The 20,030-nt window shown below is 35.6% G+C and overlaps 1 protein-coding gene across 2 annotated transcripts in view; it reads left to right on the forward strand.

Moving 5' to 3' along the window:
- The first annotated feature begins 8,963 nt into the window (after nt 1–8,963).
- Nucleotides 8,964–20,030, forward strand: part of npas1 (neuronal PAS domain protein 1) — a 50,785-nt gene continuing 39,718 nt past the window's right edge. For both annotated transcript variants that reach the window (XM_067365471.1, XM_067365472.1), the window contains exons 1-2: nt 8,964–9,385; nt 19,416–19,591. In XM_067365471.1, coding sequence (XP_067221572.1) covers nt 19,497–19,591 — 95 coding nt within the window. In that variant the 5' untranslated portion in view covers nt 8,964–9,385; nt 19,416–19,496. The remainder of the gene's footprint in view (nt 9,386–19,415; nt 19,592–20,030) is intronic.

Here is a 20,030-nt window from a genome sequence, read left to right on the forward strand (position 1 = left end):
ATAGCATTACATCAGTCTACAGTTTATGTAGTGAACAGTACATAGTGAACATTATCTGATTTCACACCTGTTCTGTCTACAAACACATCTCCCATCATTCGGCTATTTTGACCCGTCTCGGCCTTAAGGTCATGACTGAGAGCATGATCTACAACAGTGGCTCTTATTTCCATCAGAAACATCTCAGTCTTGGCCTCTTCTTCCTCTTCCTCTGTTCTCCTCCGTACCCTTCCACCACACATCCTTACTCCTTCTTCTGTCTGTTGACTCTGTTTGTGTCCTTGTTGTTCATTCATGTTCAGAGTGTGTAACATTGTGTTGTGCTCTGTCTGTGCCTCCCAAATGAGATGGCATCTGAGATATTTTAGAGAACTGTTGAACATTGCTTGAATTACATTCCCCTTCATTATTGAAATTCAAAATTCATCCCTGAAATTTAATAATTCAGGACAAAAAAAGTCTAAAAGAAATGTATAGAAAATATGCTTGACAGTTTATGACTAGTTCAACCATTTTGCATTTAATGGCTTATGAAAATAAAAACTATTCGACACCTAGTATATTTTGATGAACATGACATAAGCAAGTGATAATGTAGGAAACATCTGACACTTGTACATCAAATGCATGAATGTACCAAAGCATTTGCAATTTGTTCAGGAGAATGAGAAACTGCATTTATGATGTGAACAAGAGACTATAATGTGGATGTTGAACAAGTAAGAATTTTAGTTGTGATTGGAGAAATGCACCAAAGTGAGAGAAACTGTTATATATAATATAATATAAAATATAAAATTATTATATTATATATATTAATTATTATAAATATCATATATAAATATAAATTATTATATTATATATAAAATATAAAGAGAATGTTTGCTGTAACTGCTCCTATCTATATAATATTATATTTTTTTCACATATCTTTATTTATTATGTGAACAAGAGACTATAATGTGGATGTTGAACAAGTAAGAATTTTAGTTAACTGTTAACTGCTCCTATCTATATAATATTATAATATATGTTTTTCACATATCTTCATTTATGATGTGAACAAGAGACTATAATGTGGATGTTGAACAAGTAAGAATTTTAGTTGTGATTGGAGAAATGCACCAAAGTGAGAGAAACTGTTATATAGAATATAATATAAAATATAAAATTATTATATTATATATAATATTAATTATTATAAATATCATATATAAATATAAATTATTATATTATATATAAAATATAAAGAGAATGTTTGCTGTAACTGCTCCTATCTATATAATATTATAATATATTTTTTTTCACATATCTTTATTATTTATTTTTTATGTTCCTATTTGTGTACTGTACTTGTCTCTTGTCTCTGATACTAATGGAGGAACAGCAGAACGCAAAGTAGGAGAAAACACTTAAAGCAAATAAAATCACTCATAAAAGCAAGCGATTTTGAAGGTTTTCAAATCTTTTTGTTGCTTGTGTATTTTATTAAATAAACTCATATGTATAAATCATCATACTTGACGGATTAAAACAGTTGTCCCTCCGCTTTTGGGAGGAAATATGTATGTTTCATATTCACATGACGTAATGTCTGTCATCCCCGCGTCAAACTCGTTCGTACATTAATAAACTGTAGTTACAGTACGCGGATATAGTCTCCGTTAGGCGGGGGCGGGGCAGCGCGATCTTTACACACACATTGATGCGAGAGCAAAACTCCGAGGATTAAAAGTTAATAATACATGCCAATATAAAGCATGAGAGCTCCTGCAAATGAGTCTATTTTTATTTAAACACAAATTATTGTGAATATTTCTCAAATTAAATGTGGATTATATGTCAATTCATTCATATTCATGATAGTTTTTGCCTCCGCCATCTTTATTGGTGACGTGTTGGTCTCTGATTGGTCAGATCACCAGTCCCGCGCTCGTAGTATCTTCCTGCGCTCTGATTGGTCAGAATCCCAAAAGTGTGTATCTTTCCGGAAGTGCAGTTCTCCTAGAGGGCGCTGTGTTATACACACTTTAGTGGGGGGGCATACACACTTTAAGTACACAAATCACATAAAAGTGAATTTTTGGGACAAATGAGATTTTAAGCCAGGAAACCATTTTAGAGCATGCTGAATGCCACTATATGGTCAAACAAATGAGGACATACAAAATGTCCCAAGTTTTTTTGGTGGTCCCCAGTTTACTGGTGTGTATCCTGGTGAATGTACCCAAAAGTGACATAAGTAGGTACACACACACACACACACACACACACACACACACACACAGACAGAGACATGTTCTATAAGTGGACAAGGTAAATTAGAGGGGTAATTACTTTTTGTGCTGTCAGAGCTGCTAAAGGTTGAGAGATGCTGTATAAGACAGATGTGGCTCACTGCTGAATAGAGAATGAGAGTGAGACAGACAGACGGACAAGCTGATGGACAGGTCAGGTAGAGTTGATAAGAATAAAATGACATCTAAATCACATTGTTTAAATGTTAAACAGTTTTTACAGACTGTGATGATTCAACAGTAATTAACATTTTAAATCTCACTTTTTTATATTTTCATTTTTGAAAAATGAATGTACACACAGATAACACTAGATTTTGTGTTATATGACCTTGCATGAAAGTGGCTCCGGCGGTAAATTTGACATCTCTCTTCTGACTCCTGTAATCAGTTTCTCTATTTGGGGTGGACAATATTACTATTTCACGATATGAGTAATTTTATTTCTCAACAATATAAATCACAATACAGTTATTTTTGTTATTTTGTTTAATCTTTAGGTAACACTTTAATATGGGGAACACACATTCACTATTAACTATGACTTTTCCCTCAATAAACAACTAATTTACTGCTTATTAATAGTTAGTAAGGTAGTTGTTAGGTTTAGGTATTGACTAGGATTAAAAATATAGAATAAGGCATTAATATGTGCTTAATATGTACTAATAAACAGCCAATATTCTAGTAATATGCATGCTAATAAGCAACTAGTTAAAAGACCCTAAAACAAAGTGTTACCAATCTTGGTTATTAAAAATAAGATGAAAGAAGCAAATTACGAACAAAACTAATACAGGAATGGGACAAATGAAACAAACTGTGTTTTAAAATTTTCAGGTAGAGTAGGTCTGTTTAACATCAGCAAGTAAGAAATTAAATTATCAACTGTAAAACTAAAACATTGCATTGTCTACTCTGTGTGAATTAAATATACTGTATGGGTCATTGATGAATAAGGTTTTTAAATATACGTTTTTTTAATCATTTAACACTGCTTTTGTCATTTTTTACAAGTTGGACAAAATTTGTTAACAAAAAAGTATTTCAGTTTTCGCTTTTACCGAATGACACTTTTGGTTATACTGAATGACGATATTTTCAAACAATGCTAACCGGCTGATATCTAGCTAGCTAGCAAAATCAAACATTTTATGTTTTGAACAAGTTTTTAAAATATTACAAAATTTTCCATGTTTTATAGCGGTTTTATCGAATGACCTTATGTTTCGGGACATGCGAATGAAGGAAAACATGAATTTTTTTAAATAGTTAAAAGAGTGTTAGTTACTTTGCTTCATGACCATGTGGTCCTGTGCAGGTGTCTGAATGATGTCACATCCTGTCACATGATATTGACCGCATGACTTGATCCAAAATGGTCCCTTTATATTAGTTACTCCAAATGACATCAATGAAATTCATTTTTCTGGACATTCTTTCTCATAACAAAGCAACGACTTCTACACATAATTTTAATACCATTTCACACTATGTTGATATATGATGTTATAAATCATGCCAGAATAAAAAAATATATACATTTATTACATTTTAAGATATTTTAATCACAAATGAAATGGCTGTATTGGCGGTTAAACCGAATGACCTTTTGACACTTTAAAATCTTTAAATAAATTTATATGTAGCAAAATAAAATTAAAAACTTTTGGATTCAATAAAAGAGATCTAGTTGTACTACCTTACATACTTTGGATGTCATATCTTTGTTTTTTTTTATTATTATTAAGGCCTTTGGACAAAAAAATGACCTGTCATTGACCCATATGCTGATTCTTATTAAAGCTACTAAATTTATTCACTCATGAGCAGTAAGTGATTCTCTTTTTCTTTTGTTGTTTGATTATCATAAAGGACTTAAACTACATCAGGTATATTATGCTGCTGTCACTTTGGGTATGTTCACACTTGGCATGTTTATTTCGATAAAGCCTCTTTATTAGTGTGGTTCATTTGAATAAGTGTGAACGCTGCCATCCAAACCTTTTCAGGGGGTCTCGATCCATTTCCAAATTAACTTTGTTGCTGTCTGACTGAAATATAAATGCAACATGGACCAAAGACATCTAAACGAACCAAAAACAGGACATGATGTTACAAGATGCAACCCTAAAATGCACAAAATGCTCAAGGGTACCTGGTTCCTCTCATCATAGTTGCAATGTTGCCCATCACAGTTCAGTACAGGCATCAGAACCGCATCATTTTGATTCAGACCTTTTAATGGACCGCAGCATTTTTGAGCACAGGGGAATTTAGTGTTATATCATTTGATGGCATTTAAATACTTGCAGCATGAGACATTTTTGTGCTGGATATAGTGCTGCTGGTAGCTGATTGATGTTGATCAAAGAGAGTTTGTAAACCATCTTGAACTGAATCAGATATACAGTATTCATGTGGAGGGAATAGAGATGATTCCTGTCATGCTGATGCCCAGACGTCTTATCCTCCTGAAGCATTTAATGCCCTACCAGTCCATAGCTGTTACCTATACCAGCTAAAAATGCATGGCTTTGAGTCAGAGAATTTAAAGGCTTGTTCATCTGGTGCTCCACTTTTGAAAAATGTATCTGATAGAGTAGCATTTAAAGGGTTAGTTCACCCAAAATGAAAATTCTGTCATTAATTACTCACCCTCATGTCGTTCCACACCTGTAAGACATTCATCTTCTGAACACAAATTAAGATATTTTTGATGAAATCCAAGAGGTATGTGACTCGTCCATAGACAGCAATATAATCAACACTTTTAAGGTCCAGAAAGGTACTAAAGACATTAAAACCGTCGACATTATACAGAAGAGGATTAGGGCCAAGCAATAATAAAAAAATAAAACCGTCTCTAGATTAAAGTTGTTAAATTTCGAGAAAAAAGTAAAAATAAAATGTTGAGAATAAACTCATTAAATTACGAGAAAAAAAAAACGTTAAATTTCGAGAAAAAAGTCGAGATAAAATGTTGAGAATAAAGTCATTAAATTACGAGAAAAAAGTTGTTCATTTACGAGAACAAATTTGTTAAATTATGAGAAAACTGTCGTTAAATTTAGAGAAAAAAGTCGAGATAAAATGTTGAATAAACTCATTAAATTACGAGAAAAGTCATTAAATTACGAGAACAAATTTGTTAAATTACGAATTTGTTCTCATAATTTAACAACTTTTTTTCTCGTACAATTTCGAGAAAAAATGTTGAGATAAAATGTTGAGAATAAAGTCATTAAATTAGGAGAAAAAAGTTGTTAATTTACGAGAACAAATTTGTTAAATTATGAGAAAAATGTCGTTAAATTTCGAGAAAAAAGTCGAGATAAAATGTTGAGAATAAACTCATTAAATTATGACTTTATTCTCAACATTTTATCTCGACATTTTTCTCGAAATTTAACGAGTTTTTTCTCGTAATTTAATGACTTTATTCTCAACATTTTATTTTAACATTTTTTCTCGAAATTTAACAACTTTAATCTCAAGATGGTTTTAATTTTTTATTATTGCTTGGCCCTAATCCTTTTCCGTAACATTACTGCAGTGGTTCAACCTTAATTATATTAAGCAACGAGAATACTTTTTGTGCGCAAAAACAAAACAAAAATAACGACTTTATTCAACAATCTTTTCTCTTCCCTGTCATTATCCTTGCACAGTTTTTTTGCGCACAAAAGGTATTCTCTAAAATTAAGGTGGAACTTTCCATAATTTTATTAGCTTAATCGGTTCCTCAATACAAGCTTCAAAACTTTTAAGTTTCCTCTTGGTTTTATTAGTGAAATGTTCTCAATATTTTCTATACAACATTGAACCACAATTTTATTAATAAAATATACACACTATTTTTAAATATCACCTTAATTTTTTATTGAAAATTTCAAGACCGATGATTCATTTTTTTATGTAGTGTATGCTTCCAACCCTGTGGGAATAATATATATATTTTTCCTGTCCAGGTCTTTCATCATGGATCAGTAATGGTGAAGCACAGTTGTTCTATGGCAGAAGCCGATGCTAATACAGTGAGTGAATACTGGGCCTGTGCCAGGACTGAAATGGCCCAGGTGAGGACATCAGGAGAGGACACTGCACTGTGTGTGAGTATGTGTGTGTGTGTGTAAAATCATACAGACAATAACACTCTGCGTTATAACCCTGTCCGAATCTTTGTTTCAAGGACACTGGACAGTGGTTTCAATGGCTTACTCCTCAACACTGCTGTAGACTTTCTCTTTTACAAAATTGGCTACAGTTTTTTTACAGCTCAAATTGTTTTTCATCCTCTCCTTTCTTTTTTCTTATGATGATCATGTCTGTGGACAGGAGTTTTGTTGTCTTGTGTATGTATGTGTGTGTCCTTCGCTACACTTTGGGGACAGATGTCACAGAATTTCTCTTTGGGGATGTTTGGATTAGTCATGAGTCATATTGAAATTATGGACAGAACTAAGAAATACATAAAAAATATGAATACATATAAATACATATAAATGCATATAATTGTATTTAATATTAAATAAAATATATTTCTTATATACTTAAAATATATACTTTTGGGGTACAAAAAAAGAGAACCTAATGGTAACACTGACATGTGCACCAATAATGCAATTATTTCTCATAATAAGAGTAAGGTCTTAATCACAGTAAGATGTTTATATGAAACGAGCAAAATCGTCTCTCCAGTTTACATGCAATTTTCATTACTCTGATTATTCGCTAATAAGTATGGTTATATGACACTCATGAAGTATGGATGTTACCTGCCATTGTTTTAATCTACTCACATCAAATTCAAAATACATTTTTGTGGACGCTCTAGATATTATTTGCCGCTTTGATGAACATCGCAATGCTAGATTTGTCATTTGTCAATACGTCATAAAATCCGACCAATCACGTTGTGAATGTATCCCTATGCCTTAAGGTTCGGTATCTTTTGGTTCGGTGATAAAATTGCCAATCTGAACGCTATGGAAGAGGATTAGGGCCAAGCAATAATAAAAAAATAAATCCGTCTTGAGATTAAAGTTGTTAAATTTCGAGAAAAAACTCGTTAAATTTTGAGAAAAAAAGTCGAGACAAAATGTTGAGAATAAATTTGTTAAATTTCGAGAAAAAAGTCGAGATAAAATATTGAGAATAAAGTCATTAAATTACAAGAAAAAAGTTGTTAAATTACGAGAACAAATTCGTTAAATTATGAGAAAAATGTCGTTAAATTTCGAGAAAAAAGTCGAGATAAAATGTTGAGAATAAAGTCATTAAATTATGAGTATGAGAAATTTAACAACTTTAATCTCGAGATGTTTTTTTTTATTATTATTGCTTGGTCCTAATCCTCTTCCGTAGAACGCTAATCGGACCAGCACTAAATGTTTTTTTTCTTCTTTGGTCCAGACCAAATGAACCAAATGAACCGAACTACAAGTGTGAAAGCACCCTAAAAAGTTCTTTCGGGGACAAAAATGGTTCTTCTATGGCATTCCTGTAAAAAAACAAAAAAACAAAAAACCTTTTGGAACCTTTAATTTTAAGTGCACAACAGAACAGATTTCTGACCCACCAGTTGAGAAATATGTCCTCATTCAGATAGCTGGCTAAATGTGTGTTTGTGTGACTGGATGTGTGTTTGACAACTTTTCAGTCAGCTGTTTAAACTTTGGAGGAGGTCTTCTATGGTCTGGACTGTCCCACTCTCCTTTATTTCTCTGTCCCTCTCACTGACTTTAGCAAAAGTACACATTTACCGCACACTTCTTTTGTTTTCTTACCATCCCTTCACCTCCGCATCACTTTCTGTGTCTACAGCCGCACACATTCTTTTCTCTTCCTTCCGGAGCACTTACGCCAATTTCTGGCTTGACATAATCTGAAATGGTGCTTAAGTGAATTTATGTTGTGCTCAGTGCATTAACTTCTGCCGTTTTTTGCCTTTATGTTACGGAGAGCTTTTGTGCGAGCGCGCGGAAGAAAGAGAGAGAGAGAATGAGAATTTGAAACCCAGACCACGGACTAGACAGCCTATCAGTATTCAGCGGAGAAAGTGAGTGATGGAGAGAGAGAGAAACGGAGGAAAGAAAGGAGGAGGGGGTGATGTATCAATATTCTGAGTAGTGTTTGAGGGCAAGAAGAACGAACCGGGGAGGGGTGGGAGAGGGGCGCGGGTGCGCGAAACAGTCCGAGCGGGTTTATTCGCTCAGTGTTTGTTAGTGCGAGAGCCCGTTGGGGCGAGATGATATCGGTGGAGCAGTTACGCCGAGGACGGAAACTCAAGTATGTGTTTGTCTGAGAGAAGTGTTGTTCAAGTCGAATGTGATGGAATCTCAGCCGAACGCTAGCCATAACTCCACTCTCCCTCTCTCTTTTTTACTCTGTGTGCTAATCAGCATTTGAAAGGCAGCTTTGACAGTGAGAAAGAAAAGTGAGGGCAGCGGGGAGGAGGGAGTGTAAACGAGAAAGAAACGAGAGAGAGAGAGAGAGAGAGAGAGAGGTAGGGGCCGTACAAGCATTTCTTTTATATTTACTAGCGATTGAGGAGAGAGAGAGAGAGGGAGCGGGTGAAGAGACGACCGGTGCGTGCAGCTTTCCCAAGAGGAAATGAAAAGAAAAGAAGCTCAACGAGGAAAGAGAGAGAGCCAAAGCGGGGAGCACGCCAGAGAAGGAAACAGACTCGCATCCTCTAACTCCAGTCATATCTGAGGCGATCCCGGTTGGAAAGTGAGGGAGGAGAGAGAGCGCGGTCGCTGCCGCCGTGCGCTCTCAAACACACACACACACACACACACACACACACGCTCTTGCGGCAGCAGACCGCTGTGTGTTCGCCTGTTCTTTTGTGCCAGCAGCTGGGATTGTTCTTGGCCCCGTCTGACCCCCTTGTCACCCCCCGTGTGAGTGTTTGTATGTGTGTGTGGGAGTGCGAGGGGTCCCGGAACGTGGACTGAGCGGAGGGGAGGGTCACGGTTCGGGTGTCCGGACGGGTCTGAGACAACTGAAGAAGAAGAAGAAGAAGAGGAGGAGGGATACATCTGCCTCCGAAACAGCTGCTCAGAGGTGGACATGCACATCAGGTGAGTCCCCTTAACTGCTCTTGACACACACATGTCAGACTGTCACATGCATATCTGACAGTTTTAAGGCTTAAAGGTTTCTTCTTTCTCCTCAAACTTGTTGATGACTTCATGCCGGGAGGCTTGGCTTCCTGGGAAAGTTTTTGGGAAAGACACTTTGCTCATAAGTACACTCGTCTTTCCCCATTGATGACGGAGGTATTGGGAGCGGAGGGGGGAACTCTGGGGTTAATTGTGCGGACCACCTTGGCTCGTTCTCAAACATCATCTCTCACTTAATTAGTGGATTTTACAAGATTAGTGCGCTTTGCATTGACGGCGTGTTCTGTGGAAGGTAGTGAATGGTAGCGGCGAGGCGCTTGTCTTCTGTTATCTGATGTCTTTGGATTTAACAGCTTCGTCTAAATGACTGGATTTGTATTAGAAATGAAAAGGGTGGGTAAATATTAACCTTTTCCTTCATCAGTCAATTTAGGCTTAGCATGGGATTACTAAAGGAACTAAATAGCTATTGTAATAATGTTTTTTAATTCAGTTCTGCTTGTTTTTTAAATTAACTTTTTGCTGAGAAAAAGTGTTTAAAATAGATTTTTTTAAATTGATAATTAATATTGCAACAACAAATGTTATTATAATGATCATTTTAATAACAATAATAATAATTTGACACAAAATGACTCCTAATTTGTTGCACGCCCTAGAAAATTTAGTTGGATTCCTTTGATATTGGCAACATTACAACATTAATGTTACACATATTTGAATATAATGAAATATTACAGTAACAATAATGACAAAGTGCATTTTGAAGCAGATGCACAAAATAATTTCACTTCAGATACGTTTATTATTATTACTTAGTAGTTACCGTGAAACTACAAAGATTAGTGCGTAATAACTACAAAGTAAGTACACATACTTTAAGTGTAACCAAAATTATAAATTTCTAATGTGTGTTTTTCAGCTAAAATCCTTCATGAACTAAAAGTTCAGACTGTTTGACAATTGGAATTATTTTAACACACCTACTATGGCAGCAGTTAACCAGGAAGAAAAACCAAAAGTGAGTGAAAAACTTTCCTGGGACTTTAGTTTTAAGGGGGTGGAAGTTTGTTTGCTCATCGTTTTGCGTTGGTTGTGTGATTCAATCAATAGCTTCATATTAGTTTGCAAATCTACCTGTTGCTCATTAAATGTATTTGTTTGAACACAAGTGAAAATGAGCAGTTGTTAAAGCGCAAGCAGCTTTTTCCACCTGGCCTGACTGTTAAAAATGATGTTCTCATTTGTGTAATATAATGTAATGTAGTTACCTGAAACAACCTTTTTTTTAAATTATTATTATTATTATTATTGCTAATCCTGAGTTGGATAAATTGTCTTTTTTAATTTGTTGTTGTTTAGACTCTGGCTGGACAGTGTTTTCCAAAAAAAAAAAAAAAAAAAACTGAAAAAAGACACAAAAATGACCATTTTATTGAAAGCGAGCCGCCCCTGTTAGTAAAGCATACACATCCAAAGACTACATCCGCATATGCGGAAGACACCAGGGGCATCTTGGAAATTAACGTGAACTGATAGAAGTTATGCAGGTATGTACAAGAGAGCTATAGGACCATAAAAGCCGTCACACACAAACACACACACTCTCAGAGCGGGACAGACAGGCCTGGTGACAGACAGTGTCAGGGAGGTGTCAGTGAGAAGCTGTTGGTGTCACACTTGGTTGACCTGATCTGTGGTCAGGCTGTCCACTGCAGCCCGTTGTGACTCCTTACATAACCACTTCCTGCCACTCACACCCAGCTCTGCAGGGACGCGCACGGATATTTATATACTCAACATACACACACACACACACACACACACATCAATATGCCCTTATAAACACACACACACAAACACACAAACAAACAAGAGCCCCTGTCGATATACAGACCCTTCAGTCTTCTGCAGATTTTGACCTGCATCCTTAAAATTTTCTCTTATCATCCATAACCTGTACACAAGCATCACACAAAGGTGAGAGATTGCCTTACGACAGTCATGTATTGTCAGTATATAGATGTGTGAATCTTAGGCCATTTTTCACCTCAAAATGAATAGAAATAAAATAAAAATAATTAATATAAAAAATATTCTTTTAAGATTTTTTTGGCATTGAGATCATATTTTCAGGACAAGCCTTTTCTCCACAAATTCACCCAATTTTTTTAATTTATTTATTTTTTTACAATTTAAATTATAAAATACAAGAAATTACGTATACATTTTTAACACACACACACACACACACACACACACACACATTATATATATATATATATATATATATATATATAAATATATATATATATAAATATATATATAATGCTAAACTTTTTTCTACATTAAATCATATGAGTTTTGGACGAAATGTAATTTAGCTTACTTTTCCCACCAATTAAAAAAAAAAAAAAAAAATCCTCAATGGTATATTAAGTCAGCATTAAAGTACAAGTGATATACACAAAATTATACATATGTATATGTGACCCTGGACCACAAAACCAGTCATAAGGGTCAGTTTTTTGAAATTGAGATTTGTATGCTGAATAAGCTGAATAAATAATCTTTCCATCGATGTATGGTTTGTTAGGATAGGACAATATTTGGCCGAGATGCATCTATTTGAAAATCTGGAATCTGAGGGTGCAAAAAAATCTAAATATTGAGAAAATTTGAGAAAAGCCTTAAAAGTTGTCCAAATGAAGTCCTTAGCAATGCATATCGACTCACAAAAATATTTTTTTGATATATTTACGGTAGGAAATGTACAAAATATCTTCATGAAACATTATCTTTACTTAATATCCTAATGATTTTTGGCATAAAAGAAAAATCAATAATTTTGACCCATACAATGTATTGCTGGCTATTGCTACGTAGAAATATACCCGTGTCCCTTATGACTGGTTTTGTGGTCCAGGGTCACATATTATATTTACATTACAGTAACCTTGCAATTGCAATTAAAATATTGAATCAGTTCAATAATTGTATCAATATGTTCTTAATACAAAATATTATGTCTCTTTTCTTTTCTTTCTATGAGAGTCACACTCATATCCTGCAGTTGTCCATGTCGGAAAAAAGCAAGAAACACGCTGTATTGATTTTATATAAATATACTTCATTAAATATATCCATCATAGTGCAAAATCCTCTAATTCTCAATGGTGTGCAAATGGTGTACTTTACCTGTGAAATGGGATGTTTAAATGCACTGATGTGGCTCCATGACTGCAAATAGACTCTAGACTTCTCTCTGACATTCTCTCTGTGGCGATTTGACCCTGTGTGTTTTCAGGACCCGTTCCCTGCCTGAGGGGCGAATACTGTGTGTTTGGGATTGTGTATTTTTTAGCTGTATTCATTTAACTACAATACAAGTGTTTAATATTCTGAAATGGATTTTTTTTCTCTATAGTTCATTCATTTTTGAAAAGTTACAGAACTGTGCTCATCCTACGCAAGTTAACCAAATCTAGATTATTTAGTCAGGTTCATATTGAAATCTCTCATCTGAATTTGAGATATCGTTATTATATAGAAACTCTGGAAGAGACACGTGTGAAGTCTTTTGTCACTGTTGAATGATTGCTTAGTTGATCCTTAGAGTTTTAAGGCTTGAGAAATTGATATGTTTTGCTCTCAATCTTTTAGTCCCTTTTAATCATTATTTTTCTATTTAAAATGGTATCAAACAAGCAACATTTCTCTTCCTGTGAGATGTAAGATCTCAGGAGCCAGTCCAGCATCCTTTACGTTTTCCGTTTTTCTGTTGTGGGTCAGAGGCGGGTAGGGTCAGTTTGATCTAATCAAATGGGGTATTGATTCCATTTGATAATTAATGGGCCAGGTGAAGATGAAGATGCAGCCTCCAGCTCTCAGGATTTGAGAGGAACCTTGGACTGGAAGTGATGGGAAGCCGCCAAGGTCAGCGGCAAACCACAAGAGTCCAGCCAGAGCGCAGAGCGAGAGAGGTCCAGTTAAATGAGATAGGGAGAGAGAAATGCTGTTGACCAGAGCTGATTTATCAGCGTTCGAAGAAAACGAGACAACATCTGACTTCCTAATGTTGGACTTCAAATGCGGAGAGATGCGAAGAGAAATTAGTATTCTGCAGAAACAGCTCCATATATTGATGGAAAACTACATGCAGTATATATATGTGTGTGTTGCTGAACTATTTGCACTTCAAAGATGTTGGATTAATAATTCCAAAAGCACATATAATTGAATGTTACATGAGACAACATCATTTCTGCAGTTATTCCTATTAAACGGTAATTTGAAATGCTCTTTATAGGTGCATCAAAGACAGAGTGGAGGTAAATTATGGACATTTTCTTTAATGCATGACTCCATGTTAATATTTTAATGTCGACTTTTATTCTCAGATGTATTTTAGTGACATATGGCTGACTTTGTCTTTGTAACTTTTGCAACCTTTGCAGAAGTAAAGTGTTCTGGCAAACGTCTGGTGAAGATTACTGCAAATTTGCCACTAATTAAACCCAAGTTTGCAGCAAAATAAACAGTTTTTACAAGAGAACAAACAGGACCTTTAGGATTGCATTGAAAATCAACACATTGAACTATTTAAAGAAGTGAAATTGGATGTTTGGGTAACATGGTGCAGTGAACGTTGAAAGTAAAAGAAGCTATCAATTCACTTTTCATGTAACTTTTGTAGAATTAAATTAATCAGAAATGCACTCAAAGGACAGGAAGACAGCATATGAGCAAAAACAATATTAGAAATCAGTTGGAAAATACATTCTAAGTTTAAAAACTCTGTAGCAACCAGAAGTTTTTGAGCAGGAATGCCGAGTGAAGCTATTGGTGCACAAAATGGAAATGAAATATTGTAAACATGATTTACAGTCAATAATTGCACTTCCACATTTTAACTTTAAACGACTACATAACTAAAGTACAAACGACTGAAATGCACTTTAAATACAAAACTAAAGATGAAAATTCTATCATCGCCTTCAGATCATTACAAACCGCATCACTTCCTTTCATCTGCGAAACATAAAAGCTGAAATTTTTAAGATTTTGTAAATTGCTTTCTATGCATTTACAATAAAATGAGATGTTTGAAGTTATTGAAAGCTTTCCAAAACGCAAAAGTCTTCTGAAGACATTCGACAAATGATTCTTGCATATCGTATGGCTTGAGAAGACTTATAAGACACAAGTTGTCTGGATTATTTTAAGTTTATTGTGCTTTTTTGAATCAAGTCACCATTCATTGTAATTGTATGGAAAAGAACGACCAATCCATTATTCATAATTTCTCCTTTTGTGTTCTGCAGAAGAAAGTAAGTCATTTGGAATGACGTGAAGGTAAGTGATGTCCGAACTGTCAGTTTTGGGTAGTACTATTATTTACACTTTATCTAAAGCCGAAGGTGAAATTTCACTGTCAATTGTCAATCACTCAGTGTCAGATTAAACTCTACAAAAAGAAAGTTATGGCTGGAAATCTGTGTGACGTGACCGGCCCACCACAGCTGTTTGCCGTTTAGATTTATTAAGAGAAAAAGGGGAAAAGGAGACGGGTGCCAGGAAAGTGAGACAGAAAGTGCCTGATGGCCACATACAGGAATTGTTTTCTTCTTCTGTCAAAGGCATTCAAAGGTCAAAGTCACCAGAGTCACCCTGCATTACAAAAAATGAATAATCCAGAATGTTCCAGAGGTCCTTCACGCATCCTCATACCACTGCATGTGACATTTAAAACGGAATGGCAGTGTTATATCTGGCCTGGAAATGTGGGACCAATAAATTTTGTGTTAGAGAAAAGAGAGGGAGTTTGTGTGTGTGTGTGAAAGTGAGTTGGTAATAGACGTGGTGTATTGTCTCCGTGCAGATTGGCTTAAATGTGCTCATTTTCCCCATTTGGCAGTTCCATAGGGAGGGGCGGAGCACACTAACGAACCTCTGACAGCTGGAGGCCCTAATTAACGATCCCCTCTGAAAACAAACAGCCACAGGCTCGCCAAACACACACCCAGGCTTGGTTTGCTCCCGCACCCCGGCATGAGCCAAATCCCACCGTGTACAAGCCATACATGATGCAGTTCGGATCCACGTCCTTGTTGCTATTGGAACAACATCAGTATTATAAAATTAAAATTTTGTCGTTTACTCACCCTCATGTCGTTCCAAAACATTATCGTTTACTGAAACTTTTTTTTTAAATCAGTAATTGAAATAAAGTTGAAAACAAAATATTAATGTTATATGGAAAAACTTCAACTTAAAAGTGAGAAATGTTGAGTAATAAGGCTGAATAATCATTTCTATTTCTGTTATTCTATTTGGAATAAAGAATTTCTTAAACTGACAAAAGCACATAGCAAAGTTACTAAAACAGAAAATATAAAAATAAAAGCTAATAAAAAATATAAATACTATAATAAATAAAGTATATCAAAAGTGTTTCTTTCTTCTGTCTGAAAGTAGCTGTGGTCCAAAACAAATCTAAATCCCAATCCAAATTTTCAAAATATCTTCTTTTGTAAGTCATACAGGTTTGGAACGACATATTGAATTCTCCGTATACTACGTGTGCAGTTCATGCATTCCCTGAGAATCAAACCCATGACCTTGGCATTGTTAGCATTGTTAAAACTATACTGTTTGCGCAATAGGAAACTGTTTTAGAGCAGCTTTCAAGGCACGATGACAATGTGTCTATACAAATTCTAGTGAGTTTTAGACACAACCAAACAAATATTTAATGGCTAAAAAGTTCGAAAAGATCAAAAAAGAGGAAATGTATTAATTATTTCAGGACCTGCAACATTTTTTTATCCAGTAACATATCCTACTTTGCCAAATCACAGTCAGCTTTATTGTATGACAGCTTTATTGAAGTATTTTCACAAATATATAAAGCAGCTCTAACTCTGCCAAATATTAATTTCCTGTAAATGCCCAGTCCTTCAGCGGAGGACAAGGTCTCTTGTTCTCGGTCGGGTAGATGTGATGTTCTTTACTTTATAGTTGACTTTCAGAGCAGAACGTGACCTTCTCTGATGCCATTGTCTGTTTGCGAAGGGCATGAATGCTAGCACACCTTGCATCAAGGTTACGGAGTTAATTGAACAATTACAGTGGACAGGACCTCCATTATGTCTGTTGAGATAGTGAGGATGCCGAGCGAGATCCCGCACGCGATTAGATGAGGCATGATAGGCTAAAGACTAGCAATCACTATGTGTGTGTGGTACAGTTGCTAATTGCACTCTTTCACTTATAAACGCATTTTGTTTGTCCATGTGTGCTTCTGATATCTTATATGTGCCAAATTTTCTGCAAATTATGTATCCCATACAATTTATCAACCATTTTGAGTTTACATGTTTCATTTTGGTATCAACTTTGTCTCAAAAATTTTCCTTAAGTATGTGGAACCGGCTCGAGTCAGCTTGTTGAGCGATGTTTGAGTATGGTTTTTTTGCTAATCTGAACACATTTTTGGAACATTAAAACAAAACAATATTGGAGAACGTTTTACAAGAAAATACTATTTTAGTCTTTTTACTTGAAAATTTTATGTTTAATTTGATGTGTTACTTATTCTTTCTTTGTAATGATCAAATTCACTAGCAATTTCTGAGTGAAAATTGTCTGGACACCAATTTTTTCGCTGTAGGATTTATTCTGACACAGTTTTCCGAAATTGCTGGTGAATTTCACAAATAATTACAGAAAAACAGCAAGAAACACATTGAAGTAGAAATCTTTTTTTTTTTTTTTTACAGTGTACACCTAATTTTAGTGTAGAGGAGTCATATTAATTTGTGAAGTACGAGACAAAAGTCTTGCAAAAGTCTCCATTTGCTCTCCATTATTGCTGAAAAACAGTTGATGCGTTGAAGAGATCTCCTGTAATTTTTCTTTCCCATGGGCAACAGAACATAGTCAGAGTGATGTATTACGCCTAATAACAAGCGCATTAAAGCACATCTCATACAGTCTCTCCAGCTCATGACTAAGCTGTTGTGAGCCACGATGATGTTGCTAATGCCTGTCTTGGGCTCACCTGAAATTAACGGGGCTTTATACAAGTTCATGTCATGTCAGAGGTGGCTTCGACCCATATGATGAATCCGCTGATGTTGTGCTAGTTGTGTGAGTGTGTGTACCGTGCCAGGTCAGGTCAGAGGGGTAGTGTAGGGCTGTGGCATGTAGCCAGTATGGCTGTGTTGTGATTTACTCAGAGCTGGCCAGCGGGCATCTCATGCCTGTGGGTATGGCATCATGCTGCTGGAGGGCAAGCTGGCCCTTTAAATGTCATAGAGATGGGGCCAGGATGAGCACTGCGGCCAAACAGCCCTGGAAGCTCAGGAATTGGAGTCTGTGTGTGTGTTGTTTGGGTTTTGCTGTACAGCCACAAGCCCAATTGGATTTAAAGAGAGAAAGTTGTTGTTCCACTGTATTTTTGAACATTAATATCATTATTTATCCAACCTTACCCGGATATTTAGAGTACAGTACACTGACGTTAAGCGATATGTACTATATAGCAAATCTCAACTGCTTGATTGTTATAAAAATGTGACCTATATTATCACCTGGCAATTATATTAAAAGTTGGATATATATAGTACAACTTTATCTGCATATATACAGTATACTAATTTAGGGCAACATATATTATATAGCACATCTCAACTGCTTGTATTGTGGTAAACTATATTATCTGGCAGCTCTCCCATGGCGAAAACGGAAACAGAAAGTTCTGCAAAGCTTCGTTTACTGGAATAACCAGAAAATACCGATAGGATTTTCATTAAGCTCCACCTACTGCCAGAGAGTGAATTTGCATTCTCATTCAGCCCATCTGAACCAGCTAATCTAGGTCTAATAAGGCATACTAGAAACTTGCAGACAGGTGTGTTGAGGCAAGTTGGAGCTAAACACTGGCCCTCCAGTACCGAGTTTGGACACTCCTGGTCTGAACAGACATATCAGATGGAAAAATCAGACCAGATTTTCATTCAGAACATTCACAAAATCGCCTACATCCCTCGTATATAGTAGGCAAAAACAGTTCTTATAAAAGAGTAGGCAGAAAGTACCTGACCTACTACTTTTGGCGAGATTTTGAAGTGCACATACGATGGACTCTTTAATTTCCCATGAAGTCACGGTAGAGCATTTGTGATAATGACAATATGTGAATGTAGTATGTCTGGATTACATTCATACTATATAAAACTTATTCAAAATAAGTACCTACTCAAGAGAGTATGCTATTTCAGATGCAGCCTGTTTTTTTGAGTGAATCACTGAATCATTCATTCAATCAATTTGTTCAAAAACACTGATTCATTAAAGAATGAACAGGTTGGCTGTTTTTATAAGTTTTGTCCTTGAATCATTCAACAGATATATTCAAATCACTGAATCATTCAGAAAAAAGTTTCATTTCATTTCATTGAATGATACATTCAATCAATTTGTTCAAGAACACTGATTCATTCTGAAACAAAACAAGTTGACTGTCTATATGAGTGAATCATTTAATCATTCATTCAACAGTCAATGAATCATCAACTGATTTGCAATGGTTAACCAGTAATTGTGCTTGGCTTCATATTCAAAATTAGACTGACAGTATTATATTTAAAATGTAGGTAACACTTTATTTTAAGGTTGACATGGTTACAAGTTACTACATGTACTAACTGTAGTAATAACAGTAAATTACGCATAATTATGAGTAACTAGCCCCAAACCAAACCCTAACCTTAATTCTATAGCAAGTGCATGTAGTTAATTAATATTACACAGTACAATGTAACCACGTCACCTTAAAATAAAAGTTTAATTTAATCGATATTAAAATCGTCTGAAGCATATTTGAAATGACACTCTCACACTGAAAAGTTAATCTTCAGAAAATCTAGTTAACATCATAATAGTTTATATCAATACTCATTTGACTGTTCTTTTTATCTTTCAGCTCTTCTGTTGGGGGTCTCGGACTGACATAGCCTCGGCCAATCACAGCCTGAGTTAGAGGTGGCGGCCCATAGGGGGCGGGATGGCGGCCATGCCGTTCGTCAGCGAGGGGAAGTGTGTGAGTGTGGAGTGGGACTTCTTACAGGGGCTCCTCGCCAAACCACCCACCTTACCCTGGTGAGGCCAAACACACACACACACACACACACACCTTGATAAAGAATCTTCCTGAACACACAGCTAACAATTCAATTTCTCTTTCAAGCTTCTGCTTTTGTCACGGCTCAATGTAAGCCCTTGGTTTGGATCCATTAGCAGGAGATTAACTAAGTTTTAGTAGAATTATTAATGTCCGCTCAGCTGTGGAGGATATAAAACTAAACAGAATCAATGGCTCTGTATTGATTGAACCCTCCAGGGTCGTCTTACTGCAACGATGAGATGTTCTTGCTAGGAGACTTTTTTTTACTTGGAACAATGCTGTTTACACACTGAGAAATCTCACAGGGCCAAAACACTGATGGACTGACTTAACATACAGTATAGTGATATTCTGTAGGCCAGGAGTTCAAACTCAAGCTTTAAACTTTTCCAATTCTTGAGCATTCATTTTTAA

Source organism: Chanodichthys erythropterus, chromosome 17 (genome assembly GCF_024489055.1).
Source record: "Chanodichthys erythropterus isolate Z2021 chromosome 17, ASM2448905v1, whole genome shotgun sequence".
Lineage (NCBI taxonomy): Eukaryota > Metazoa > Chordata > Actinopteri > Cypriniformes > Xenocyprididae > Chanodichthys > Chanodichthys erythropterus.